Below are 27366 nucleotides of genomic sequence, written 5' to 3' on the forward strand. Positions count from 1 at the left end.
TCTCTGAAGCTTCTCCCCATCCTTTTTGAATTGTGGAGCCCAAAACTGGACGCAGTACTCCAGCTGCGGCCTCACCAAGGTCGAGTACAAGGGGACAATGATGACCCCCAAGTCTTTTTCTTCTGTAGTGCTAACCACCGTAGCACTGCCGAGCCTATAAGGGTGCTGCAGGTTTTTCCTCCCAAATGCTGCTGCTAGTCCTAGTCTGTTACCTTATTAGAATCATGGAAATGTAGGACCTCAGGAAGAATACTTGGGGAGGCATGAGGGGGCATGTGTTCCCCTGGATTTCTGGGCTGGGCAGAGGCGTGTTGCCCACTCAGAGCTTGGAGCCAGCAGTAGCGCCAGCCTCTCTTTAGTGGGGGGGCACTGGGCTGGGGCTGGACTCAGAGTGGGTAGTAGTGGGGTGGGCTCAGCTGTGCAGGGTGGGCAGGCAGGTGATGGCTCTGAGAGAGGTGGCTATGGGTGGGGTACGGGGAATTTTGGGGTAGCTATAGTCCCCCAAGTAATCCCCTTCTGCCACCCTTGCTTGGGGCACTCTGCTCTGTTACCTTTCCCTTGGGAGCCCTGCACCGGCACGCTAAAAGAGAGGAACAGGCTACAGCTAGACCTGGACAGGTTACAAGGGTGGGCGGATGAGAATAGGATGGGTTTCAGTACTGACAATTGCAAGGTACTGCACCTGGGGAGGAAGAACCAGTGGCATACCTATAGGCTGGGGAACTCCCTTCTCATCAGTACAGAGGCAGAAAAGGATCTTGGAGTCATTGATTCCAAGATGAACATGGACTGCCAATGTGAGGATGTGGTCACTAGGGCCAGCCGCATCTCATCATGCATCCACAGATGCATCACGAGCAGGTCCAGGGAGGTGATCCTCCCCTTCTATGCGACACTGGTCAGGCCGCAGTTGGAGTACTGCGTCCAGTTCTATGCACCGCACTTCAGGAAGGATGTAGATGGCATCAAGAGGGTCCAAAGGAGGGCCACTTGCATGATCAAGGGGCACCAGGGCAGGCTCCACGAGGAGAGGCTACAGGACCTGAACCTGTTTGTTCAGCCTTATCAAGAGAAGGCTGAGGGGGAATCTGGTGGCTGTCTATAAACTTATCAAGAGGGACCAGCGGGGAATGGGAGAGGCACTATTCCTCCGAGCACTACCAGGTGTAACTAGGAATAACGGCCGTAAGTTGACAGAGAGTAGATTCAGGCTAGATATCAGGAGGCGCTAATTCACAGTCTGGGCAGCTAGGATCTGGAACCAACTTCCAAGGAAAGTGATGCTTGCTCCTACCCTGGGGGTCTTCAAAAGGAGGCTGGATAATCATCTAGCCGGGGTCGTTTGACCCCAGCATTCTTTCCTGCCCATGGCAGGGAGCTGGACTTTATGATCTGCTCAAGTCCCTTCTGCCCTACCAACTAACTATGACACGTTAATTTTTATTTTATTGGTGCTGATCTGATATTCGACCAGTATATCGGTACACCTCTACTAATAATCAGAAAAGAGAAGTGCCTTTACATTTTGGCTCAAATGGAAAGAACTTACACAGTGTTTGTGTACTGTAATAAGTGCCTGCTGTGTTGTTTCCATGTATCATTGTTAAATTGTCATGAACATTTACCAACCTACTCACTAAATGTTTGACTGCTATTTGTTACAGTGAATGCTAACAAGTAAATCTAATTTCAGTCACTAATGGAGTATTTATTGTTTGCTCTTGGCAAAGGAGTGAATAGTGGTTTGGAACTGTTGCAAAATAATCTATTGCAATTTCTGAAACACATTTTGTCTTAATAACAATAGACTAATTTTTTAAAGAGCATCATTTTTTTAAATTAAAACCAATGTTTTATCAAGTTGGATTTAGAAAACAATATATTATAGTTTCCAGTGAATATTGCATTTAAAAAAGCAACTTTTTTCCTCTAAGAAGTGGAGTAATCAGAAAACTTAAAACATAGACTTTCATGCTTTTAGTTAGTGTGACTGATGCTTCAGTCATTTACTGTCAATGTAAAAACAATGTTGATTTTAAAATAAATACGTTTATTTCAAGTCATTTGTCGAACTATTGATACATACTGTTTTTTGAAAGCTGTGAATAGATAGGTGCACCTTATCTGAACTCAGGCCTGAGTGAACTGCCTCATTCCCATTCCGCATACTACCAAAAATAAAAATGACATGTAAAAATATTACAGCTTAAATGAAGAGTCAGGTCTGCACTACTATGTTGAAAATTCCAGTTTCACAGCACTTTAAATTTAAAAAAATACTTCAGGGAACCTTTTCATTGCATAAATATTTGGTTTATCTGATTATATTTGTGATTATATTTTAGCCTTAACTGCTTGGCTGTTCTGGCATAGACACTTTTTAAGTCAAAAAGGAACTTCTCTAGGAAGCCTTCTTCTAAAACAGACACCTTAATTCACTTAACATATTATGAAATACTCTAATGTACAGCATCACTGTATCTTTTACATCCTTTACTACAAGCTATTTGATGGGCTACATTCAATAGAAATCCATCAATGAAACTTATAGTAAGCCATAAATAGAAATGATGATTTGTCAGGCTTAAAAACTTTGGAAACTTTAAGAAATGGTGAAAGGTCTCATGTGGGTCTGTTATGGATATGACTAAAAAAACCCTCTTGAATGATGTAATGAAGACACTAAAATGCACTAAATTTTGAGAGTGACTGATTTGAATGATATCCTCAATGAGTTTTATTGAATTAAAGATAATTCAGTATGTAATTATCTACAATGCTTACTTTGTACATTTTAAAGGGGAATGTTTGTTTAAAAAAGGTAAAATCATCATAGAAACATGAATTAAGAAAGAGAAAGACCTAGCAAAGATTCATATAGTAACGTAAAATTTTAATGTCGTATTCGGTAGGACAGCAAATTTGCCCTTATTACAGAGTCTTCTGAAATAAATCTCTATGACGAACCTCTAAAAACATACGAAGTTCCTGTGAACCAATCTTACTCTTGCATTTTCCGTCTTTCTTTTTTTATCATGGTTTTTTTTTTTTAAATAATTGTAGTTTGCAAGATCTGTCATAGCTGCCAGATCATGGCCTAATTCAAATTGTCTGAATGGGCAAGTATTAGGATAGCTTTAGAAAGGTAGTTATTACATATGAGCAAACAAGAATCCTGAGAAAGAAGAGTGAACATAATCAGAGGAATACAAGCCATTTGATTCAGCATTGGGCAGTTGTAGCCAGACCTGATCATTTTCCATGAGATCAATGACAGCACTTCCAGAAGCCTGATCAAGGTATCCTTTCTTGTACTCATCATAGGTGTACATGATTGGCGAGCCGTTCTTGTATAACGCAACCCACACATTTGTTCCTTTTACATGTACGTGATAAGAGAAGTAATAAAGTCCTGGGATTCTACAGGTGAAGATTCCTGTTCTGGGATCATAGTGTTGTTGCCTGTTATACAGGATTTTATCAAATTTGATAGGGACAGTTGCTGCAGGATAGGCTTTGGAAAGAATGACAGTGAAAGCTGATGCTGGCATTCCTGTTAAACCTTGGTTTACTCCTCCTTTCATAACAGGTACTCCTGCTAGGCTTTGACTCTCTCCTGCTTTTATGTAACCATCTGGCATCTGTGGCAATACTGATTGGCCAGGAGGACCTGGTGGACCTGGTGGGCCAGGTCGCCCAGGCTCTCCATTATTGCCTCTTGGGCCTGGGGGACCAGGTGGCCCCATGGGTCCATTCAAACCTTTTGTAGCAATACCAGCTGGGCCTGGCAATCCAGGTGCCCCTGGTTCCCCTTTAGCACCAGGAACACCTGGAATGCCTGGAAGTCCAATTGGACCTCTTATACCAGGTATTCCAGAAGGTCCTCTTGGGCCTTGCTCACCATTAATTCCTGGTACTCCTTTAATTCCTGGTGCACCCACTGGGCCAGGGAGGCCAGGTGGTCCCACATGACCAGTGTCACCTTTTGGTCCTGACAAACCTGGATGCCCCTTAGGACCTGCAAGACCTGGCTCCCCTGGATATCCTGGTTTTCCATCTAATCCTGGTAGGCCTTTGTCACCCTTAGGTCCTGGGTATCCTGCAGGGCCTGAAGGGCCTACATCCCCTTTGGGCCCAGGTAGGCCATTTTCACCTGCTAGCCCTCTGAGTCCTTGAGGTCCCATGTTTCCAGGTGGTCCAGCTGGCCCTGGCTCTCCTGGCACACCAACTGGGCCTTGTTCCCCTTTCATGCCTGGAACACCAGGGAGGCCTTCAGGCCCTCTGTGTCCTTTCATACCTGGTAGGCCTGGCTTTCCAAATCCTGGGAGACCTGAAGATCCAGGCATGCCTGGAGGCCCAGGCAATCCTTTTACTCCAGGAATCCCTGCTACTCCTGGTGGTCCCATTGCTCCAGGCTTTCCTACTCCTGGTGCTCCAGGTTCCCCAGGAGGACCTTGGGGGCCTGGGATACCTGCTGGTCCTGGTGCACCTGGTAAACCCAGATCACCTTTTGCTCCTGGCTGACCTGGAAGCCCATTTTCACCTGGCTTCCCTAACCCAGCAGGTCCAGGAAGGCCTGGGGGTCCCTGTGGTCCTGGAAGCCCTTTGTCACCTGGGCGACCTGGAACTCCATATCCATTTTCTCCTTTTAGCCCATTCATACCAGGAATACCTGGCTCTCCCTTCTCTCCTGTGGGCCCCCTTGGCCCTTGCACTCCTGGTGGTCCTTGAGGTCCTGGTTTGCCAACAGCAGAAAGTCCAGCGGGGCCAGGAATTCCAGGTGGCCCCTGTGGCCCTCTTGGTCCGACAGGCCCAAGGGGTCCAGCCTCTCCTTTTTCACCAGTTAATCCTCTGTCCCCTGCCTTTCCTGGCAAACCTGGCATGCCTGGCTTTCCAACAGCAGAAAATCCGGGTGGTCCTGGGGGACCAGGGGGGCCTTGAGGGCCTTGACTTCCAAGCCCTGGCTTGCCTGCAGGGCCTGGGTACCCTCTTGGTCCAGCAGGGCCAGGTGGACCCTGAAGTCCTTGCTCTCCTCTCATCTGTATACCTAAGATAAAAAAAAAAAAATCATAGAATACTCAGGGCTTGCAGATATTGTGGCTGAAGCATAAGGAAACAAATAATGAATTCAGTGTCTGTAAATATGATGATGTCTTTGAATTATTACAACAAGGAGTCGATGTGTATCTCAAAATGACTGATAGGGCTTGACCCAGTGATTTTGTGCCTCATGTAACCCATATGTTACAGAAGCATAGGGTTATCTTATGTGTGGAAGTGTTGAGTTTAAATTCACATTGCATTCCATGTATTCTTTCCTCATCCATTAAAAGGATGAGTAATTACATAGGTAGCACTAAAATTCTTTCCCTCAGTGGGGTGCTAACTCTATTCTCAGCATTATTCTTTAGAGAATGAGTTGGAGGAAGATGTATATTAAAGTTTTAGCCTACTTCTTGGAAGAGTCATTAAGGCAATGATGTATTGGTTCACATTTGAAGGATGATCTCCACAACTGTGAAGGTTAAAAATCCATTAATTATTTTTTTAAAAGGAATCTTAGATTCTGCAGAGTTGCAATATTATGCTGTCTCAGTAAATATATTGAATTTTGCAGACTAAATCTGCAGATTAGATGTTTAACACCACTGATAAAACTTGTACTAAAAGACTTGCTCTTTGTTTGAGAGAGGTAATTTAAGTTGCATCTTTTCTGAAACACATTAGATAAAACATGTTTAAAACAGTTATTATCATTCTTCTGGTTTGGGTAGGATAATTATTGTGGCTTGTGTAGAGGAGTAGAAGGAATGGGCATAGTATGCACAGTGTGAGAGAAATCAAGGGAAAGTTTTCCAGCAATAGAGCTTTTAAGGTGATCTTCTCATCTTGAGAACAAGTAACCTGAAGTCCACTTAAGGCAACTGACAAATTACTGTTGACTTCAGGGAACTCTAGATGAAGTTTTTAATGACTGATTTAACAGAAGAGGAGGCTGAGAACTGCAAAATCACATCACTGAAAAATAAAAAATAAAAGTATTATGGAAAACGTTATTAGATTTCTCAGTGCTAAGACCTCTGGAAAGTTTTGATTAAAAAAAAGTCTCTGCAAGTTTTTGAGGAGCTTGAATGGTGCTCTGCAAATAGATTTTCAATTCTGTAGGGAAAGTAGGAAAACACAATTCACCAATATAGTGGAGCGGGGTGACAGTGGTCAGCGTTTAATGTATGGAGGCTTACAGACAGGTGGAATGAATGGAGCTAACCCTGTTCACAGGATGTTATAAATGTGAAATGAAAGCTGACTTTTTCACTGTCAGTCTTTAGATTCAATGAAAAAGAGAGCTTTTCTTTAAACATTTTTGACAAGTTATCCAGTTGGCAAAATTGATATTGAACTTTCTTCAGTTGTATGTAGGAGGGAAGAGACTTCACTTATAGTATTTATAGTAATATAAATGTTGCTAAAGAAACAACTGGTGTTTTGCTTAGATTGGTCTCCTAAGTCAGGCTAGGATGAAGAATAGGCAGTGGTCACAAAGTATATGTCACTCAAACAAGATGCAGTCTTTTCAAAACAAAATCTTTGGCAGTTAAAGTTCTGTGGCTGAATCATGTAACTTTAGCTCACGATACCATAGTAAAATAAATACAGTTAAGTAAAGACAAGACAATTCCCAGTTAATTTAATTAGTCTAATGGTAAATAAATGTTAATATTTACAAAGAAGTAAAATTAGAGAAACTTCCTGAGGCCTAGGCATCTGTGTAATGTAAATAAACATCATCCTTGTTGCTTCATTTAACTTCTGGTATTTCAGGCTTTTCTTTCTTCTTCTCTTTGTTGTCCAAACATGGCTCTGTTTCTGGTAACCAGATCTGATAAGGTATCTGTAGGTGATATCTTCATTTATTTGTTAAGTTGTAGTGGTCAGTTCTTTTTTACACTCCATTGGGGGAGAAAGTGGTCATTGATTCATTACACAGTAGTTCATGATGTAGCACATTGTTTTTTGTTTGTTTAGATCTTGGTATTTTGCTTTTTCCTATAGATGAGGGTTTTTGTTGTTTAAAAAAAAAAACAGCAGATGGAACCACTCAAATGTGAAATAAAAATATAGCAATACATAGTTTTCTGCTTTCATGGTTGGATTTTTGAGACGTTGATTTGTGGAATATTTCTACCACCAATATTATGAATGTCAGCAAATGTTATACTACACTGTGCAACATCAAAGTTTGCATCAAACTTCAGCTGATGAAACTATATAGGTATCAAATTCTGTCTATGATAAAAGGTATCAGTGTTAAAGAAAATGCATAGTGCAATAATAAATGCCACTGAAGGGAGCAGAAGGCACTTGTTATCTTGCTTTAATGTTTGATAAGGAAAATGCTGCTGGAGGGTGCATTATTGAAAGGACTTTTTAATCAACGTGTATGTTATTTTGAAATAAAATAAATTAATTAATAGCTCCAACAGACTTTATTAATCGAGTAACTACAGCATGTTGGAGCAGCCTCAGTGCATGTGTATAGATAGGCACCATCAGTTTCTCCCAGAGTCAAAATGGGAAAATAACCTGGGAGCAACTAGGGTTAAAATCACACCCTGGAGAATTTTTTTCTGGGGGAACAAATGTCCTGTACATGGTGTGGCTTTTCTCAGAAGAGAACACAATCTTTACGGATTCTTCCCCTCCCTCCCAGTCCCGACCAAGGCTGGCAGTGTGTCACTCGCTAGACTGCTTTTCCAGCAGGGAGCAGAACATGACCCTTCACAGTTCTCACATTGTGCTGCAGTGAAATGCATGCATGGATGACCATGGGCAGGGCTGCCGTATGCACTGTTGCTGTCTGTCATTAGGAAGACTAAGGGAGCCTGCTGGGCATGCTGAGATGTGTGCACATGGGCCACTTATGGCTATCCAGTGTCAGCCCTACTAGCTCTCTAGCTCTCTAGTCTCCAGGTCCGCAGTATTTGAATGTCTGTATGTGTGGCTCTAGGTAAATTTCTCTACGAGAAGAACAAGCATGGAGAATTTCCCAGAGTATTTGAAGGTGTGTACACAGCCTGAAAGATGAGAATTCTGATCCCCCAGATTTGTCATTGATTTTTGGAAATTTTTCTTGGATTTCTTTACTACTTCTAATGACTATTTCACTGTCAGCCAGCACTTTGCCTGTTCAGTTTTGTCCCTTCCCATGTCATTTCAATCCAGAAGGTTTAACTTTGTTTTCAGATTTTCTCTGCCATTTCTTCTCTTAAAGATCCTACCAATGAAAACTGAATAAATTGTCCTTAGAAAACTTGGGCTATGGAATCACCTACGTCATTGGATGTTGTGTATTGACAGTATAAACCGTTTTGCACGCTGTTTGACTGCACCATATGATTCCTAATTATCTTCAGATTGTTTTGTCTCCCAGTTTGAACAAGATTGCCTTCCTATGCACTTACAGATTTGAACATATGGAATTTACTACACAGTGCTTATCTAACAAAATGCAAACAATAATTCCATTTTTCTTTTTTAAAAAATACATGGGCATCATCATTTTTAAGTCATATAGAGAAGAAAACTTTTGCCTTTGCATGAAGTGTCTTTTGCTAGTCATTAAGTCTGCAAGGTTGCTTTTATAGGCTGCCAGAAAAATTGCTGTTAGCTGCCAAATGTTAAAGTACAGTTTCTGCATCTGTGTAATTAGACCGTAGTCCTGAAAACATCACCTCAGTTTGTCCACCTTACCATCTCCCCATCTGCTAACTGAAAGGAAGGCTAACGCTGAGAATCCTAATACAAAGCAAGCCTGTCTCACTACTGCATACAGCATGGGAAATGCGTAAGATGTTACAAACATTGATATCTCCCATGGGATGAGATACTGTGGAACCTGTGGCTCTAAGAGGAAAGAGATGTCTACGTCTGAACAGCACAGTGATATTCTAACATGCAACTGAGGCTCTTGGACTGCTTATACAGAGTAGTGATATACAGTAGAGCACAGTTACAATGTTATGTTTTAATATTGTTAATCAATGAAGCAGTTTTAGGAAGAATTATCTTGTAAAGAAAAACCAGAAGACTCCAGACTTGGGAGAGTAAGAAACAACCTTCAATGTAAGTTGTATGTGGGAATCTTTTAAACCACTGCAGTTTCTTTTCATCATATATTAAATACAGATGGCACTCAGGGATTCAGCATATTGACTTAATTAACGAGAATGTAATACACTGCCTCTGTGTAATTAGATTTAGAAGTAATTAAATCCTGTGTTGGTAAAACAGTATGCAATACGAATATAACAAGTTTTAGTCACTTGTGTTTTTTTGCTTTTTATATTAACAGCACAGTAGACACCCCTGAAATGTTGTGGTTAGCTATACTTGTTGATTATCCCAAAATTATTTCTTATGATATTAAGAAATATTTATTGTTTTGATTTTGAAGAGAACGTTGGTAGGAGAGGGATGTCATTTTTTTGTTGTTTTTTTCCAAGCATACTCAAGTGACAGTCTTAATTTCTTAGTTTCTTTCTGTTTTTTATCTTAAAAATGTTAGTGGCCTGGACATTTGGTAAAGTGATTCAGTGATTTGCAAGACTAGGTCATATTTAGTGACTCAAGCCAAATTTCTAGCTAATGGAATCTGTAACTTATATGAAATGCTAATGTTTACTACTTTTTCTAGTGGGGTCTAGAGCTGCAATTCTCAATGGCACCCTGTGTGGCTTCGGATCATTTTAAGGGTACCGTGCAATATTAGCACTGTTAGGTATGCGAACACCTATGCATGATTCACAAGGTAAATCCAGTGGTTTCAAATAGAAATCCATAGTGTCAAAAATATTTAGACCTGTTGTGGTCTGAGTTCTTTGCAGCAGAAATGCTGTACTATTTTTTTCTGTAGTCAAAAAACACATGTAAGATAAGACCTAACATTTTCTATCAGGTGTCTTGAATTTATACAGGTTGAGAGTAAATTATCCTTTCACCCTGAAAAACAATCCTCCGATGAAACAGATCCGGGCCTATTCATGGGACAGGACAGGGGAAGCTCTCGTTACTGCTCAAGCTATATGTGGTCTGGTCATGGAGGTGCCAACCTACTGTCAACTTTCTATAAGAAATGTAACTTGCTGCCATTTTCTGCAACTCTCCACTTGTACATTCAAATCTCACTAGCTTTCCTTTTATTTATTCTAGTTTTTGGAATACAAGCATGCTATAACTGAAGCCAAATACTAAAATTGCAATAAAAATAATTTCAATCAAAACAGTACAGACAACTAAACATATTCTTAAACTGGCATTCAAACTGGATTCCATAAAAGCATAAGGGAAAAAAGTTACAAGTAAGCCTTTAATATGAGCAACATCAATTCAGGTTTTGAATTTAGTGGATTCTTAAAGCAGTAAATAAGGTTTCTCTTTTGTTTTTAAAGTGGGTTGTTTGGCAGAGAGTTCTAGAGTCAGGCCTGCTTTCCAAGCTTGGTACAGGCCCACCAGTGAACCATGTGCCTTAAGAGTCAAGTGAATTTAATTCCTATAAATGGTGATTTGGATGACTCTACCCCTCTTGCATATGATGAAATAAATTTTAATTGTCTTACTTTTTTTTTATTTCTAAAAGGAAATGCAGTGGGCCTTTTGTCTGTATTTAACTGCAGAGCTGCTTTCTCCCATGTCTTGTTAGTCATATTGCTGGGTTTCCTCATATGAAGAACATGACTCTCCTACAGAATGTGCTGTTAGATGATTACTTGCTTGGAAGCTTTGCCAGCAAGAAGTAGTTGGCCATGTTAATTTGAAGTCAAGGAGAAGGCAGGTTACATCTGCACTTTATACATTAACCAAAGTAGATATGTGTATGTGGATATTTATAGATCTACTTTGGTTAGTGTGTAAGTTGAAAGTCTGTCCTACCTTCAGCTTTGCCAGCTTCAGGCCATGGCTACAAATGCTTCAAGAGAGGGCACTAAGAGGTGAAACTTGGAGGTGTCTTGGCAGCTGTGCACATAACAAGAGTAATCCCAGGAAGAAAATTGCCTTGTCCCAGAAAGAAGTTACCTTGTATTGGATCTGGGGTAAAAAAGTTCATGAAAGGGGAGGAGGATTTTCCTCAGTTTAGGGTTGTGTGGTGGGTTGTTTTCTTTTTGGGGCAGTTACCATTTTCTTGTTCATGTGTCTGGAGCCTCAGTGCCAATTTTAGGTCAATAACTTGTATACAGTTTTTCAGGAATGGTAGAAGTTTACATCTTAAAATGGACTGAGTGCCTAGCTGAGAAATAGATACTGGGTTTGCTTGCCTTAGCTACTTGGATGCTCTCTTTACAACATTAGATGCCCCTAGTTTAGAGTCTTTTTTACATTTTAAAAAGGTGGAGAAAGCAGGGACAAATGTATTACATCTGCTGTAAAATTTGATGATGTTTGAATGGTGACCAAAATGTGTTGTTAGTGTTGTTTCCCCACACATGGTGGATCACAGATCCAATACTAAATAAATCCAATTCAAAATTTTCCTGTGTGTATTTTTTTTAAAGTTCTACAGACATTTCAGTGGATTGCTACCACCTCAAAGAATGCATTTGCGAAAGCATATTGCCATGGCAAATAAAAACAAAATAGTTGAGAGGTAAATTTATGGTATGAAAAAAAAATCATATTTCTTTTCTGCCTTGAATTAGCGGGGTATAGATCATACTCCACTAACAACCCAGAAGGAAATCAATGCAAACAACCCAGTTCTCATGATTTACATTTGTTATGCATATGTTAGCTTGTGTCAAACATAATATGGAAATGTTTCCCAGGAAAAGCTCCTCTTTAAACTGCTTTTTGAATTAAACTATGTATCTAAAAAACCCTGAACTCTGACTACCTTTAGACAAAAGTAGTTGAAGAAAAAATATAAATATTTTTTTTTAGTATAGAAACCTCTTAAAATTTAAGGTTGAAAGCATGAATAACTGCCTGGAAATGCAAAATTTCTTGTAAGAAGCCACAAGTAACTGCATAAGTAGAAGGAGGACAGACCTCTCTGGAAGGCTGTCTTCAAAAACACCCTTTAGTAAAAATGCATAGACGTTCTGGAAAAACAATACAGATCTTTAAAGAAAAATAAACCACTCAAGACATTATAAAGCTGCATGAAAGCCCTACAGTATGATGCCTGTGCTAGTTTTACCTCTAATGTAGGTAATAAGTCAGTAAACATCTATAGGACTAGTCCCTGGTAAAGATGCAATAGTAAAGATGGCCAGCAGTGTAGCGATACTGCTGAACGCTTGGGGCAGTGATGACTTCAGTTGCTGCTGCATGATTGTAGTCATGATTGTGGCTGCCATTCCTCCCCTGCGACCCCCCCCCAAGTTGACATCCAGGACATTTGGCCCCATACTTTGGAGGAGGGAAGGGGGCAGGGGTTCCTTTTTACTTTTGCTATGGCCACTCAATGCTTGAAACAGTGGACTCTCTACCTTATACACTTCCCTGGTTAATCATGTCCTAAGTCCTGTTCCTATTTTCTGGAGTATTGGGATAATATTTAAGTATTCTTTTTTTTTTATTATGAATCTTTCCCAAAGAAAACTACTTTTAAAAATATTTTTTTCCTCTGTCATTGGGTAAATAATCAGCAACTCAGGCATTGTTAATTGAATGGCATACTCTTTGCACTATATAATTTCAAATTACTTCTCCTTTATCAGCATAGTAAGTATCATGTTGTTGAATTTCTGAACTGAAAAGTATCTTTTACCTTTTTTATGGCCTGAAACTACCATTCAAGTTTTAAATGTGGCTTTAAATATAAAGTCGCTTTCAATTTACTCTTAAGTATTTTGCTTGAATTGCCATGGTATGAGCTTAGTGCAGTATAGGTTCCTCTTGCCACAATCCTCACTACTAGCGGCTCCCTTTCTGAATATTTTGTTTGGAGGAAAAACTACAGTGAGACCTGGTAGATGAAGAGGTGAATGGGAAACATTTTCCATAAATAGGAATGCCAGTGTACTTTACTCTTTGCTTTTAATACTTTATTTGTTCTTCTTGGTTACTAACGTTGACAGAAAACACTATATGAAGTGAGTGAAGGAAGGGACTACACGCATAAACACAGTGGGTGTGCCTGTTAGTGAAAGTTAAATCATCAGACCAGCTATGCATCTGTTCGTTACCAGAATTTAAAAGTCTTGGGTACTTTTTTCTTGGTCACAAGGCAAACAACTTGGGTTTCTTCTGCTTGCAAAATTGGAAAATGAAGGGCTATTTTAATATGTAAAAGCTCTTGGGAAATAAAATCTAAATATGTAAATACTCAAATTGAGGAAAGAGTTGCTGATAGCACACCAGTTATTGCTAATGCTGAAGATGCAAACTGCATCCTCCTGGGAGAGGTAAGATACTCATTTAAGATCCTTTTATTAGTCCCTAAAGAGCCCCAAGCAAGTAGGATTCAGATCTGACTCACTGCTATCTATATAGGCTTATAACAACTGCATGCAGGTGAGCTATATGCAAGGTATAAAAAACTAATTCTGAATATACCCTTAATGTGGCAGGTAAGAAAAGAATGATGGGTTCTGGGGGACATTTTCCAGCTACAGATTTAAGTTAAAGGATATATACGGCAAAGTACAAAGTGCTTTGTAGGTAGATTTTGGTAATCTTGACTCCTGATGTGGGAGGACGTTTATATTTCATGAGGTCTGAACGGTTCATTTCAGTAAGTAGTGTAATTTAGTTTCCAGTTTGTCACTTATTTTTTAGCTAAAGGCTCTTGGGGCAGAAGGCAAAGTTTGGGCCTGTGGAATCTAGAATTAATTATAAAACTCATTAATTTATTTATTTTTTAATCAAACATCTATTATAATATCATATTATCCTTACTTTTACCAAACTCTATACAGTCCATGCAATTGTCTCATTAATATTTGGCATCATCATAACAAATATTTAAAGAGTATGGAGTATTGGATCTTTGTGCTTGACGCACTGCTGTATTGACCAGTCCCCATATTTTATATAAAACACCTTTTAGTAACAGCAGCATGCACCGATGTATTAATAGTTCTTGGTGAAGTTATAATTTAATTTAAAAAAATTATTTATAGAAACCAAATTATATTCTGCTTCTAGCTATATGATGTAAAGATATTAGATATTTGAAGATCATTAATAGATTGTGTCAACTTTCTGTATGCTAATAATTTCTCAAGACTGATTACTGAACTGAAATAAGCATTTAGTTTAAATAGGCATATCAGGGAGAAGACAGATTGCATATCCCTTTTCTAAATATAAATAATCACATGTTATGTATTAACAGGAAAAGAGGGGAATTATGGATATTCCTCTTCTGTATATGAAGTATGATACATATAAGTAACCCTGTGAAATGAGCACAGAAAAATATGTTTTTCCCCCCTTTTAAAAGTTTGTTTTGGTTTGTTTGTTTTTTACAGTAAACAGAACAACATTTTTCTTTACAACCTTTTTGTAAGTCCTGGTTAGTTTAAAGCATGAAATTATAATATTTTATTAAACAATTAGTTTGTTTATAGATATATTGTATTAGCATGTTGGCAATATACTGAAACAAATTATTTCAGTGAAACTATTTGATTTTGCAAATGCAGAGCTAAGTTTTAAATTTAAGCCACGTGTACTAGGTAGATATTTTGTATTACAAAATATTAACCTGGTTTGAATTTTAAATAAAAATATTTGTATAATAGAAGAATATAATTTGATACCAATAATCTTTTTCTGATTATTCTAGCCAGATTGTCAACTATTTCAATCTCCAGATTTTTAAAAATAATATATTTGATTTGAATGCTTTTTTGACAGTGACTATTTCCAACTCAAAAGGCTTCTAGGGTATTGGCATAATAATCTTTCCTGATTATTTCCAATGCTAGCAGCAGAATTCATAACCATTATTTCTTTGCATCCTCAGTCTCCATCTTTTACAATTTATTTAGTTTAACTAGAAAGATTTAATTTCTGCTTCTGCCAAAAAAGAGGGCCTCTCATTCAGTGGGTCCTACTGTTGGATTCTTTCCTGTTTCTGTCTGTAGTGTTAACTGTTGTCAGTATTGTAAGGTAGATATATATCCACAGGAAAAAACCTAAATGTTTAATGGCAGTAAGCAAAAACAAGTTTCAAGACAGATCTTTTTTTTCACTAGATATTAAGAAAAAGATTTATATTAAAAGAAGAAAATAGTTAACTTACCTTGACTTTTTACATTAAATGGTAGGAAGCGTGGTGGCCCCTTCACGCTGGATTGTTTTTGGTATTGTTCAGAAAAAAACCCATCACCACCATGGACAATGGTCAGAGAAAGCAGCAGCAGCAAAGTTATGTGTAACTGCATATTTCCAAATATGCTCTGTATAAAAAAGAATGATTAGCTTATTATACTTGTTTTATTTAAAAATTAAAGCTGACCAATTCAGGTTTTCCTAGGATTGATCAAATGCATCGCATTTAAAATGTTAGCATCATTATACTGCACTAGTTGGTGCAAACCACTTCCTGGTTCAACATGTTTGTAGACTTGGTGGATTTTTTTTAAAAGCATATGTGTTTTACTTATAAAGTAAATTAATATTTTAAATAAAGATTAATCTGGTATAAAAATATATTTATACCAGAATGTTCTCCATACTGCTCCAGTCCATAGTTCTTCAATTTCCTTTAAAATGGGATTTAATCAGTAGAGTATAAACATATATAAAGTATAAATTAGTAAGTATACTATACCAACGTAAACCGTTTTTTTAAAAGTGAGTACCTTGTGAGTTGTTACTACCATTCTATAAGCACATCAACCACTCTAGGCTCATTACATTACATTTAGGAGCAGTACCATTTGAATCAGGGAAAATATTCCATTAAAAGACATACAAACTGCATGATGGTGGCACTTTTTCAAATTGACATTATTTCAATAAAAGGATGAAATCCTGAGCCAATTGAAGTCAATGACAGAAATCTCACATTAACTTCACTGCAGTCAGGAACTTGCCCCAAATTCCTTTTTTAAAGTAATTTCTCTAGTGACAGCTGAGATACTGGCACTTACTCTTAAAGAACCCCTGAAAACATCTGTCTCTATAAGTTAGTTTATAAGCTAAATTAAATTGAATGAAAGCATAGCATACCAGAATGCTGTGGAGTTTGAGATGTCCTAATGCAGCCATTAGTCTTCCTGTAGCCTACAGAGGTGCTTCTTCTGCCCCAGGTAAGTGGAGCAGAAGCTGGTATTTCAAGTATCACCCCAAGGTATTTATACTTTGTGTGAAGGTGCCCTGTGTTTAAGCTCCTCCCTAAGAGTCACTAAGCACTAATTATGGGAGGGAAGGAGGTGAGGAGGAGTTATCTTGGCAAAGCATGCTATATCCAGTTAGAATTTTGGGGAGAGGGGGTTGATTCTTTACCTTGCTCTACAACATTTCATTTGTTTTGGTTATATTTTTTTAATTACACTGAGTATTTTCTTAAGTTATGTATGTCTTGTTTTTAGCATTAGATAATCCTTACACTTTTAAATGTCATTACATAATTTCTCTTATCTACATACATTTGTGGGAAATAAATATTGTTTAAGGCAAGGTTTTCAGACTTAGTCCAACTGAAATAAATAAAGACTATTTGGGAAAGTAGCTGCTCATCAGAGCTTGAGTAAGGGGCTCACAATAAGTCTATTAAAGTCATACACATACATTAAAGAACTTTCTGTGAAAAGGAACACTGCAGTAGTAGTTTTGAAACTCTGTTTTTATGTTTCTGCATAAAAATGAAATAGTTTCCCACCAATATACTATCCTTGAACTTCATCTATATGTTTCTGCTAAGCAAGATGTATTATACCTGGGCTACTTGCCTGAAATATTTTATATGTACTACTTACAAACAATGAACCATAATTCATAAAAAAAATCATGGCATTCTGGAAGCCATGATAGCATAATAGCAATCATATTTTATTGCATTTGGTTTTATCAAATTATTGAAATGGTAAATGCTTATTGCATATTGGGGGAAAAAAAAAAGTGTGTGTCCTGAAAGGTTAAATGGGCTACTTCAGGATTATATGTTACTAATTTTTTTTTTGTTTTCAGGTGGGTGTTTTAACATAATAGGGAAGGTGGTGCTTTATATCTAAGATTCATTAGTATCTAGTGGCTGTATCTCATTGCACTTAAACAACCATACGTTATCATCTTGGGTTAAAGTTCATTGAAGCTTATTTTCCATTTTTCAAAAATCTTTTTGTTTGTTTATTTTTTGGAAGTATATGTTGAAATTAATGATTATGAGGTTCTATAGATATAAGGGATGTTTTCATTTGTTCTGACTTCTATTCCTAATAAATAGCGGCTGAGGATTTTTTCACTATGACAGCCAGCCATGTTGTTATTTAGTCAATGTCAGATACTAGACAGTAAGCTTCAATTCCTAAATTATTCATGGATGTGCTTCTAGAACATGACATAAAAACAAGAATACTGTGGAATATAAAATGGCCTTCCTGAGTATGGGACAACAGAATTAAATATATTTCACAGTCTGCTTTTTATAGGCAATCTCATCAAAAGGTATATATAATTTCTAGAAGATGAACACATTCATGAATGCTTAATAACTTTCCATTATGTTATGGGTTGGATCATCTTAATTGTTTAATGCAAATAAAATGGGTAGTGCAGTAAATAATTTGTGGCCTGATTCATCATCCAAGGACCATTTTTGTTTCTATGGAGTATGGCCCTCTCACACCATGGATGCGGTCAAGGAGAGCACAAAATAAAAGTTTTACAGTTGCTGACCAGAGTCCAACCTTGCATTTTCATTTAGGTGTTTGTCACTTTGTGAATGATGCATTTTAAAGTCCTGTTTATTTTTAAATTGATTTTATATATACTGTAGAAGCTTTTGGTAGTTTGCACTGGCTGCAGATGCTTGCAAGAGGAATGGCTGTCCAGGGAAGAAATCAGTACCCTCTATATTTACATTTCCCCCATTAATTCTTAACTATGCCAGCACAGAAAAGAGTGTTGTATAGCAGCCTATGGCACTACCTGCTAGCTCTGTACTTACAGTGGTGATACTAGTAACCAGTTGATCTATGACTGTAGGTGTCATGCACAGTAATGTAAATCGATCAGGGCAACGGAGCAGCTTTTCCAGGTGCCAACTTTAGAGGGGAGTGTAGAAAAAAACACTGCCTTGGGTCCCTGGCTGTATTGTTAAACCTCTGCTCATGCATGCTGGATACAGAAGGGTAACAGCCTCTATTCCAATCCAGAAACTGGAGTAGCAAACCTAGAAAAGGTATAATATAGCTTCATGAGTTATGCTGCATTGGGGTGCTTTCAAATAGGTTTCTTGACGTTTGTCCAAGTGGGTTTCCTGAACTTTGTCCACTGTTTGCCTGTTTAATTCAATACTCTCAGCCCAAGTAATTTACAGGCCAGAAAAAGATGACAAATCTCTTGGAATACTGATTTCAGCACTGAAAAATACCAGTGGACCACCAAATCTGGTATTCTGTTTACTTTTGTATCAATATTTGCTTAATCAAGAGTTCAAATAATCTTGTGGGTAGCAGACATGCTTTGTGTATTGAGTTAACCTATGTATCATTAAGTAGTCTTTTCTTTCTCTTTTCTTCCATGCTGCTCTTCCATAATATTCTATCTCATATTAATGAAGAAACCCAGCCCTTTAGACATAATCCTGTTTTCCACATTAAGCTTTTGCATATAAGTAGGTTGGGGATTTTTAGAGAAGGCTTACATGACTGAGATGAATTTGGTAGTTGTGTTAGTCTAAGACAAAAATAAATGCAAAAATCTAGAACTCTTGGTTCAGAAATGATACCTTTTATTAGACCAACTAGGAAATCACACAAACAAAAAAAATATTTTTTAAAACGATTTCCTAGTTGGTCTTATAAACAGTAACATTTCTGAACCAAGAGTTCTAGATTTTTGCATTTCATGACTGAGATGACACTTGCATTGTGAGCCTCTATTTTCAGTTGCTTGTAATCTTCTGGAAGTAAAATTTTGAGCTCAAGTTTTTCATTAACTTTCTTTTTCGTTAACTATGCTTAGCATAGAAATTAAAATTTTTGTGACATAAACTCCATTCAGCCACTTTTTGAATGAGACACCTGGTATATGAGCATAAATAATTTTTAAGAATAAGACACACAGTGAATTCCCTTTGTTGTTATTTAGGTAATTAGAAAAATATTTTTGGTTTAAAACGTCACCTGTAACATTTATGTAGACCTTAGTACACCTGTATTATATATGTAGATGTTAGTGGGAAATGTGGTTGCTGCTGATTTAACAGTATTTAGTTAAGGAATACAGTTAGGAACATCCAACAGTAGTTCTATTAAAATAATAATTTCTAGCCCAATGAATAAATGTCCGCCAGACTAGAATACTTACACTACAAAAGCATAAGTAATCATGCACTCTTATTTGTCCAACAGCCTCATTTCCTCTCATTCCACCTCTGACGGGAGGATGAATAATCTCTCTGTACATGTATGTGAATAGATATAATTGTTGGTTCGAGAACTAGAGATACACAAACCCATTGACTTCATGTTTAACCCAGACTCCACCTTTTGGTATGCTACTTTATGGAGCTGTTTGTTTGTGGTAGTGGGAAGCTGAAGGGGGACTGGAATTTAATTTTTCCATGTGTTTTCCCTGCTCCTGTGGATTTTCTTTATATGCAATGCCATGGCAGGGTTTAGCTTAGATATACATGAGAAGTGTGGGCTTCCATATATATGCACATTCTTGTGTGTTTCTATTTGCTGCAACAGCACATTAAATACACCTGTGTTTATTTGAGTACCCAGTTCCTGAGACCAGATACTTAAAAATACTTAATGGGTGACTGTATTTTTTAATTTGCACATGCAGTCAAATTCAGGTATCTTTTTGCCGTTTTGCCATTATCAGAATTTAGTCCTATGGACATATCTAGGATATTGAGATGGGGGCTGCAGATGGTGTACATCTTCACATATAACACAACATGTATTTTTCTCCTGTTAAAAAATAAACTAGAAGTTTTACTGATATACTAAGGGACTATTATTGAGTTTAAGATTGAAAAACAAATATTCATGTATATTCCAATAAAATGATTTGCTATAGCATATGTTATGTATGAAAAAACCACAACAAATTAGGCAAAATAATCAAAAGATGTTGTTTCTTTAGTCCTGTTATCATTAGAATTTAAAGTACATTTCTCAGGGCACTTCTAGATGTAAAGTTAATGTGACTGTATGTACTTAATTTGGGGCAGGGTAAACTGATCCTAATGTCACTGTCTAAAAATGAGTTTAAGCACAGTAATTTACTGCACTGTCAGATACCACTTGTATCTGATGGGACTATCTGGCAGCACAGCAGATTAGTCCACTGTGCCCTAATTGCCTTGCACATTTAGATGGTGATACACAAATTAGCCTGCTTTGCAGTAAAACATCTTGGGTAGACGCAGCCTCAGAGTCATAAAACCAAATCTTTCTTGAGCATCTTGGCTGTGCATTCAGTGCTTCACTGAAACTTATTTGCACCTGAGTTAATGTTTCCACACTTGAACTGGTGTTTTTATCTAGAAATAAAAACCATTTGCAGGGCTGTAAAATAGGAACTATGTTAGGAGTAGCTAATACAAAAGACAGCTGCAGAAAAAGATTAGCTCGATTAGTGGAACATCACTAACATTCCTTCAAAAAGGTGAGAGGCTGAATGAGAAGTTCAGTAGGCATCAGGTAGATTTGAACGAGCTCTGAAGTCAAGTGACTCCCTCACTTCTGTTTCAATAGAAATGCTGCTGTTACTACCAGGCAGTTGATTTTAAATTTTGGGTGGACCAAGGATAAAAGAGCACTGTAGCTGTACCATCCATACACACCCATGCACCCCGATTAGCCCTTAAAGATAACAATTGAAAAGTTTTTATAAAGTAAGTTGTTTTACTGAAACAAAGTATTCTCATGAAAGAGGAATAAAAATGGAATTTCACTTGGATACTGGAATATTACAGTTACTTTTCAACTTTGTGTACATTTTGTTACCAGTTGCAGCATATTTGTTTTCTGACTGAACGGCATCCTTGATAATTAATGATGCACTTGTATTTGATCTAAAAAATGATTTGTGGAATCACACTCATCCTGTGAGAATGAAGGCAGATGTGTGGGATAAGAGCCAAGCTAGAGAAATGGAATTGACTTCCGCCTTCCTGCAAGCTGCTCTGTGTATGTGAACCCCAGTGCTCACTGAGTTGAACAGGTCTCTGGGAAGGCAGGTGCCTGTGCAAAACAGTTCACAGGACTGAAGCACTAGTAGGTTACAAAGAAGAAATATAAAACTTATTTTTTTCTGTAAAACTGTTAGGAGAATCACTTGATAAAATGAGAGAGATATCTAAATGACTGGACTGGGGCTTTATGACATGGACTATGGGATTCTGCAACATCTAAGCACAAAAGTGTGAGAGATTGCAAAAAATCTCTGCTTTACCTGAATTTCTGTTAGGTTTCAGTGTAAATCCTTAATTTTATTTTTAAATATTATATATTTGTTACTTGATATTCTGTTCGAGTAATTGTTTACTATAATACATAGGTATAGGAGTAATTTTGTAAAAAATGGTATTTTTCAAAGGACTGTATCTTTGGGAGTAAAAATATAGTCATGAGTAAGCCTTCAGAAATTTACAAAAGTGCTGACCTTTGCTTTCTGTATTATTTTATGATATGCTGAACAGTGAAATAAATTACTGCATAAAAGTTACTTTTGAAACTTGTATAGGTGAATACCAATTAAAATCAGATGCAAGATCGTATGTATTTTGTCTTTTGGTTCTGGGAAACATAATAGATACCACTACAATTTTTACAACTTTAACCTTCCTGAAATAAATCTTTGAAGGTTCTACCGTGGCTTTTAGTGACACTTCTTTGTTAGAACACATACCTAAAACTTGTGATGATCTATTATTTTGTAAGAGGAAGTAATAATTTGTAGCACTAGTTCTGATGAAAATATTCTTTCTTAAGCCTGATCATGTGGAAGAGGCTCTTCAGAGAGAGCCTCAGTGGTGATGTGGAAGAGGCTCTTGAGAGCTTCCAGGAAGAAGTTGATAAGTATTCTGTTAAGAGTGGTAGGTTCATTTTCTAATCTGTGGTGCTCTCTATAACGTTCCCTGGGTACTGCTAAATCACTTGAGACTGATGGATTCAAGTCATCTCCTGTGACATAAAACAACTCTTCGTGGGGCCTGGATGTAATGGTGAAAAAGGCCATGTAAAATACCTAGCAGGAGGAGGAAAAAGTTTTGAACTTGGAACAGACTGGAGTGTATCAAGTGTCAGGCAAAAATAATTTCCTGGCATAGGATATCTCAGGACTGCCTCCTCTCCCCCTGTAAAGTCTTCACCCTACCTCCCTGCTCAAAATTATACAGGATGAATATTATTCCAGACTGTATGCTCGGTATTTTTTTAACAACAAAGTATGAATATTTTCTGTCAAGAGGTTTTTTTCATATCTTTGCAAAGTCTTTCTTTGGTTTAAGTTATTAGAAACTGTTTTTGTTAAAATAGAAAAAGTAAATATATAGCTTTCTCAGTTCTTCGGTTCTGTCTGCAAGCCACATATACCCTAGTACAAAGTTTACCACAGGGGAAGAGGAAAAATTTGTGGAAGTTCCTTCTTAAAATGTTGGCAGCATGCTACTGGCAAGCACTAAGGGAATTTTGAAGCTATTTAGATGGCATGAAATAACTGTGGGGAAGTTACGGACTCAAAGCACTTATCAGCACTGCTACTCCTTTTATTTTAAGCATGTAATACCTTCTAATTTAAAATGTATACTAGCCATTAGCAAGGTGTGTGTGTGTGTGTGTGTGTGTGTAAATATAATATATAAAAATCATACTTGGGAGGGAGTAATTATTTACCTAACTAATAGCAAAATAAATAGAGGTTTGTTTGTTTTTTAAATTTTAGACTATGTACCACATTTTATCAGATTTGTAATTAAAAGATGCTCAGTTAAGTTCATTTTATAAAAGTGCATTATCCCAAACATACGAAGGTAGATCTCCCTCTGAAGACTGGAAAGAGTTCTTTATAAAAAAGATGATAGTGATGTTGCCCATGTAGCTCAATATTTGTTTTCTTTTTTGGTATTTTTTTAGATATGTTACCTGTATGCTGATGACTGAGTACATTTCCTGCATTCAGACTCTCCTGGACAGGGATCTCTGTTTATTTTGCCAGTGGCTAGCTGGCTAGTGTTCAGTCGTTTGGTCATTTAAGTTAACTTTTGACCATAATGGCTCTATTTAGTAAAAGAGTATTTTTAACCAGGAACCTCCCAGTTGAATATTTATAACTGCATTAATGCTAAGCCGGTTTACTTGCTGTTAAGCCAAATAATCATGTTTTAGCTTTAGGAAAAAGTATTCTACACATCAGAATCCTGTAAAGTTAATTTGATGACCTGAGTTTACCAATATGTTTGAACCTGAAAGGTCTTGCATTACTATTATTAAATACTTGCAAAGTGCCCTTGACAGGTTGGAATCTTCTTTACATTGGGGCTGTATCCATAAACGATCATAAGAGAATCACGATTGCAAAGAGCTTATTTATACATCTTAAAGCAGAGTTCAACAGGTTATAAAATTACCTTCATGAATATTCATTTCTATTTATTTTAGTTTTAACTTTAAAATCTTGCAAATTCTTCAGGGAACTGTCTATATAACTAATGTGTTTCACCTTGTTTAGTAGTCCTCTTCTCCACAATAAGGCCCTGATTTGAACATTTATACTTATGGGCACAATTGGTGCATCTACACATGGCCATATGTCACCATTGTTACTGCGCTGTCATTTAGTACTTCCTTTTGGAAATATGAAAAGATGGTGCAGTAACAGCCTGTACTGCACTATGCCAGCAATGCACGGTTATTTTTGGCTGGTAGATCGCTGTAGCAATGTGCTATGGTGAGGTTTTTCCTAATGAACACTACAGCGGCATAGCTTCTTGTGTAGACGTGCCCAATAAGTTTTTAACATGGGAGCTTCAAGAGAACTACCTATGCATGCAAAATCACTCATATGCAAGTATTAACAGGATTCACTCTAACTAAGGGATGAAGAATAAAAGGAAACTAATATGAGCATAGCTCATTTTAAACTCAGTTTTCAGTGCTAGCTGGTCTCCTAGGCCATTTATAGATGTTATGTTTCTTTAGGTTTAATGTGGACTATAGCCATGAGTATATATACGTGAATATCTGTACTCTTAATTAACTAATTCTAACTAAGCAATTTAAACTGTATTAATTAGCATGTATGTATAATAGGTATCTAGGGCTTCCTGTTGCTTGTGCCCACCATCAGGTGTAGTAAGTGAGTGCATTTTTGTAGCCCTGAAGTCCAGAACTGTATGAAAACCTCCCTAATGGTCAATGATCATCTATTAACCTTTAATTCAAACTGAAATTTGATTCAAACTGTGTGATAGGAATCAGTTAACATGGGTTAGAAAACAGTGAGCACATCTACAAATGAGCTTAAGTGTCTAGATCATTTTTGAAAATGGTGCTTGGATCCTGGGGGTGAAGTGCTTTCAAAAAAGTAGTGTCCCAGAGAAACTTGGAGTATGTTTATACCACTCAGTGATCGTGCCAGCAACACTACTGCAATATGCCTTCTCACTGTTAACCCATGAATCAAAAGTTGTTTGGCTGTTTTAGGGCTACTGTTGTTACTTCATCAAGGCAGCTATTTTGCTTCCAGTCTGGGAGGTGGTGTACACAGCATGTCAGTATGGTGCTGCCTGACATCATAACTGAGCATTGTGCATATAACCCTATTGTTACTTTCCCAATCCACTGTCACTTATTTCTGGTAATACCAACCAATTAAAACTCACTTGCAACTGTTATGGTGTAAATAGGTCTAGGGAAAACACTCCTGCATTTTGGTCCATTTACTCTTTTCAGAGCCAGAATTTTACTATGTATCACTGTGTCTGCAGTTGCCAGGCTGAGGTTTTTTCCAGTTAGATTTCCCTAGAGCACAGGGAGCGAAAGAAGCAGTGCTGCAGGAGGAACTGTCTAAGCCTATCCCCTAAAAGTGAAAAGAGTTCAAGCAACTTCCGAATGTGCCACATAATTAAGGGAATCTTCCTAACAGGTCAATTTTTAGCTACTATGTTTTCAAATTACTATTTTGTAAAGTATACCCGTTAGGGTGGGTAGCAAGTCTGCTGAATAGACACATTCATTGGGCTTGCTACCTGCTCTGGTTTTGACAACTAGTTCAGGCTGAAGTAATAAAAGAGAGCTTTTAAAAACAGGTGCCAGAGCAAAAAAACCCAAGCAAAAACCAAACAACTTGCGTCCAGACTTTTAAGGCAAGAACAAATAAATGTAGTCTGAGCATGTTAAAAATAGAGGCTTTAAAAAAAGAAAAGTCAAACATTTTAAATGCAGTTTATTTTCTCCATGTATTTCTATTAAACATATGCAGGAACTTCTTTTGGTTTGTTTCTATCTGCCTGTTCAGTTGTTCCAAATGTGCGATAAGCTTAAGCATGTGGAATTGACTCGCACAGAGTTCCCGTTAAGTTTGCTGGGATCCCTGCAACTTTACTCAGTGGATGTTGGTTCTTTGTAGCTCAGGTATTTGGAATAAAGGTATTAATGCAAGTATTGATATTATATTTAATATAAGAGTGTTGGGAATGAGGATTCCCCTGTGCTTCCATAACATTACAACTTGAAATGGTTTGCCCTAGGGGCATTATGCACTAACTCCAATACCTCCTTTTACTGCAAATAGCTGTTAAATGTGGACTGTTATGTTGTTTATCCACAAAAGTGGTATTTTCTGTGAAAGTCTGACTCTGTAGGTGTGCAGAAGGCAGGGCAGTATGATCTTATAAACTAACTCTATTGACATGTTAGGCATCATCTGAAAACACCTACTGGATTCAGGTCTTCCATAAGAAGGGGCAACTAGGGGAAATGCCTGCATTGTGAGTTCCAGTAGAGAAGTGGTTTTCATTTGCGGACCCTTAACATTTTGTAATGGAAGTGTGGACCCCTTTGAATTGTCAGTGTGAGTATTTACATACTTTTGATTATTGCCATCTTTTGTGGATCCCTTAACCATAGTCTATGCACCCCCAGGGATCAGTGGACCACAGGTTGAAAACTACTACAGTACAGCGTATGCATGTCTTGGATTCTAGGCTGCTCAGTACTGAGAAGATGGAGTTGTTTCCAACTATACACAAACTGAGGTTAGGTGAGCTTTATTGTTTCCAGCTATACACAGAAACTGAGGTTAGGTGAACTTTATTGCTGAAAATGTAGATATCTGTAGGGGTTTGAGGACAGCACTCATGCTAGTTATATCATTATGAAATGCTTTCCTTTCTATAGTCCCAATGAAATGAGGTTAGATTTGGCTTCTTTTTGGGGTATGTGTTCACTGAGTATTATTTTTACTGCATTGTAAGGCTAAGCCATTTGTTTTCTCATTTGATCTTTTCAAATACAGTTTAGAAATAGTTAATATTTAAATCCTAATAATTCCAAAGTTTTTACAGGTCTACATGTGAAAAAAAGTTGAAAACCACTGCTCTACTGGAATCCACAATGAAGGCATTTCCTGCAGTTGTCCCCCCTGTGGAAGGCATGAATTCAGTAGGTGTTTTCAGATAATGCCTAACATGTCAATAGAGTTTGTTTATAAGATGCTACACTGCCCTGCCTTCTGCACACTTAGAGTCAGATTCCACAGAAAATACCACTCTTGTGCATACATGACACAATATTCTACAGTTACTGGTATGCTATCTGCCATTTGCGGTAAGAGGAGGCATTGGAATTAGTACATAATGTCATAGGACCTACACACACCATTCCCCTCCCAGCTAACTAATGACACTTCCCCAGTTTCTTCCCTGTGCTCTTTATTGACAGCTTACATAATAAAGTATGTATATCATTCAAAGGGGATGCAATTCTTTACTCTTTTTATTTAGATGGTCAGAGGAAATCAGGCAGAGGTGCTTTGAAGGGCAAAGTCCTCCCAGATAACTTGCTGTCACAATAATAGTTGTGCCAAACTTCTCCAGCCTTTTTGTGCAGCTGTAGCAGATGCAGTGAATGCAGCTGGAATGACTGCACATAATTCCCTCTGGCTATTGCCAAGTTGGAGAACAGAAATGAGATTGTGTGCTTTCACTGTTTTTTGGGAATTTCAGGTTTTTTA

General features: G+C 37.7%; 2 protein-coding genes across 2 annotated transcripts in view; one reads left to right on the top strand and one right to left on the bottom strand.

Annotated features, from left to right (window-relative positions):
• Nucleotides 1-27366, top strand: part of LOC109312144 (dermatan-sulfate epimerase-like) — a 330716-nt gene that overhangs the window by 18726 nt on the left and 284624 nt on the right. The gene's annotated exons all lie outside the window — the stretch shown is intronic.
• COL10A1 (collagen type X alpha 1 chain) overlaps nt 2873-27366 on the bottom strand; it is a 58556-nt gene continuing 34062 nt past the window's right edge. The window contains exons 2-3 of the mRNA XM_019537941.1: nt 15248-15404; nt 2873-5047 (exon numbers count right to left, since the gene is read on the bottom strand). Coding sequence (XP_019393486.1) covers nt 3153-5047; nt 15248-15389 — 2037 coding nt within the window. The 5' untranslated portion in view covers nt 15390-15404 and the 3' untranslated portion in view covers nt 2873-3152. The remainder of the gene's footprint in view (nt 5048-15247; nt 15405-27366) is intronic.

Source organism: Crocodylus porosus, unplaced genomic scaffold, assembly GCF_001723895.1.
Source record: "Crocodylus porosus isolate Cpor-Errol unplaced genomic scaffold, CroPor_comp1, whole genome shotgun sequence".
Lineage (NCBI taxonomy): Eukaryota > Metazoa > Chordata > Crocodylia > Crocodylidae > Crocodylus > Crocodylus porosus.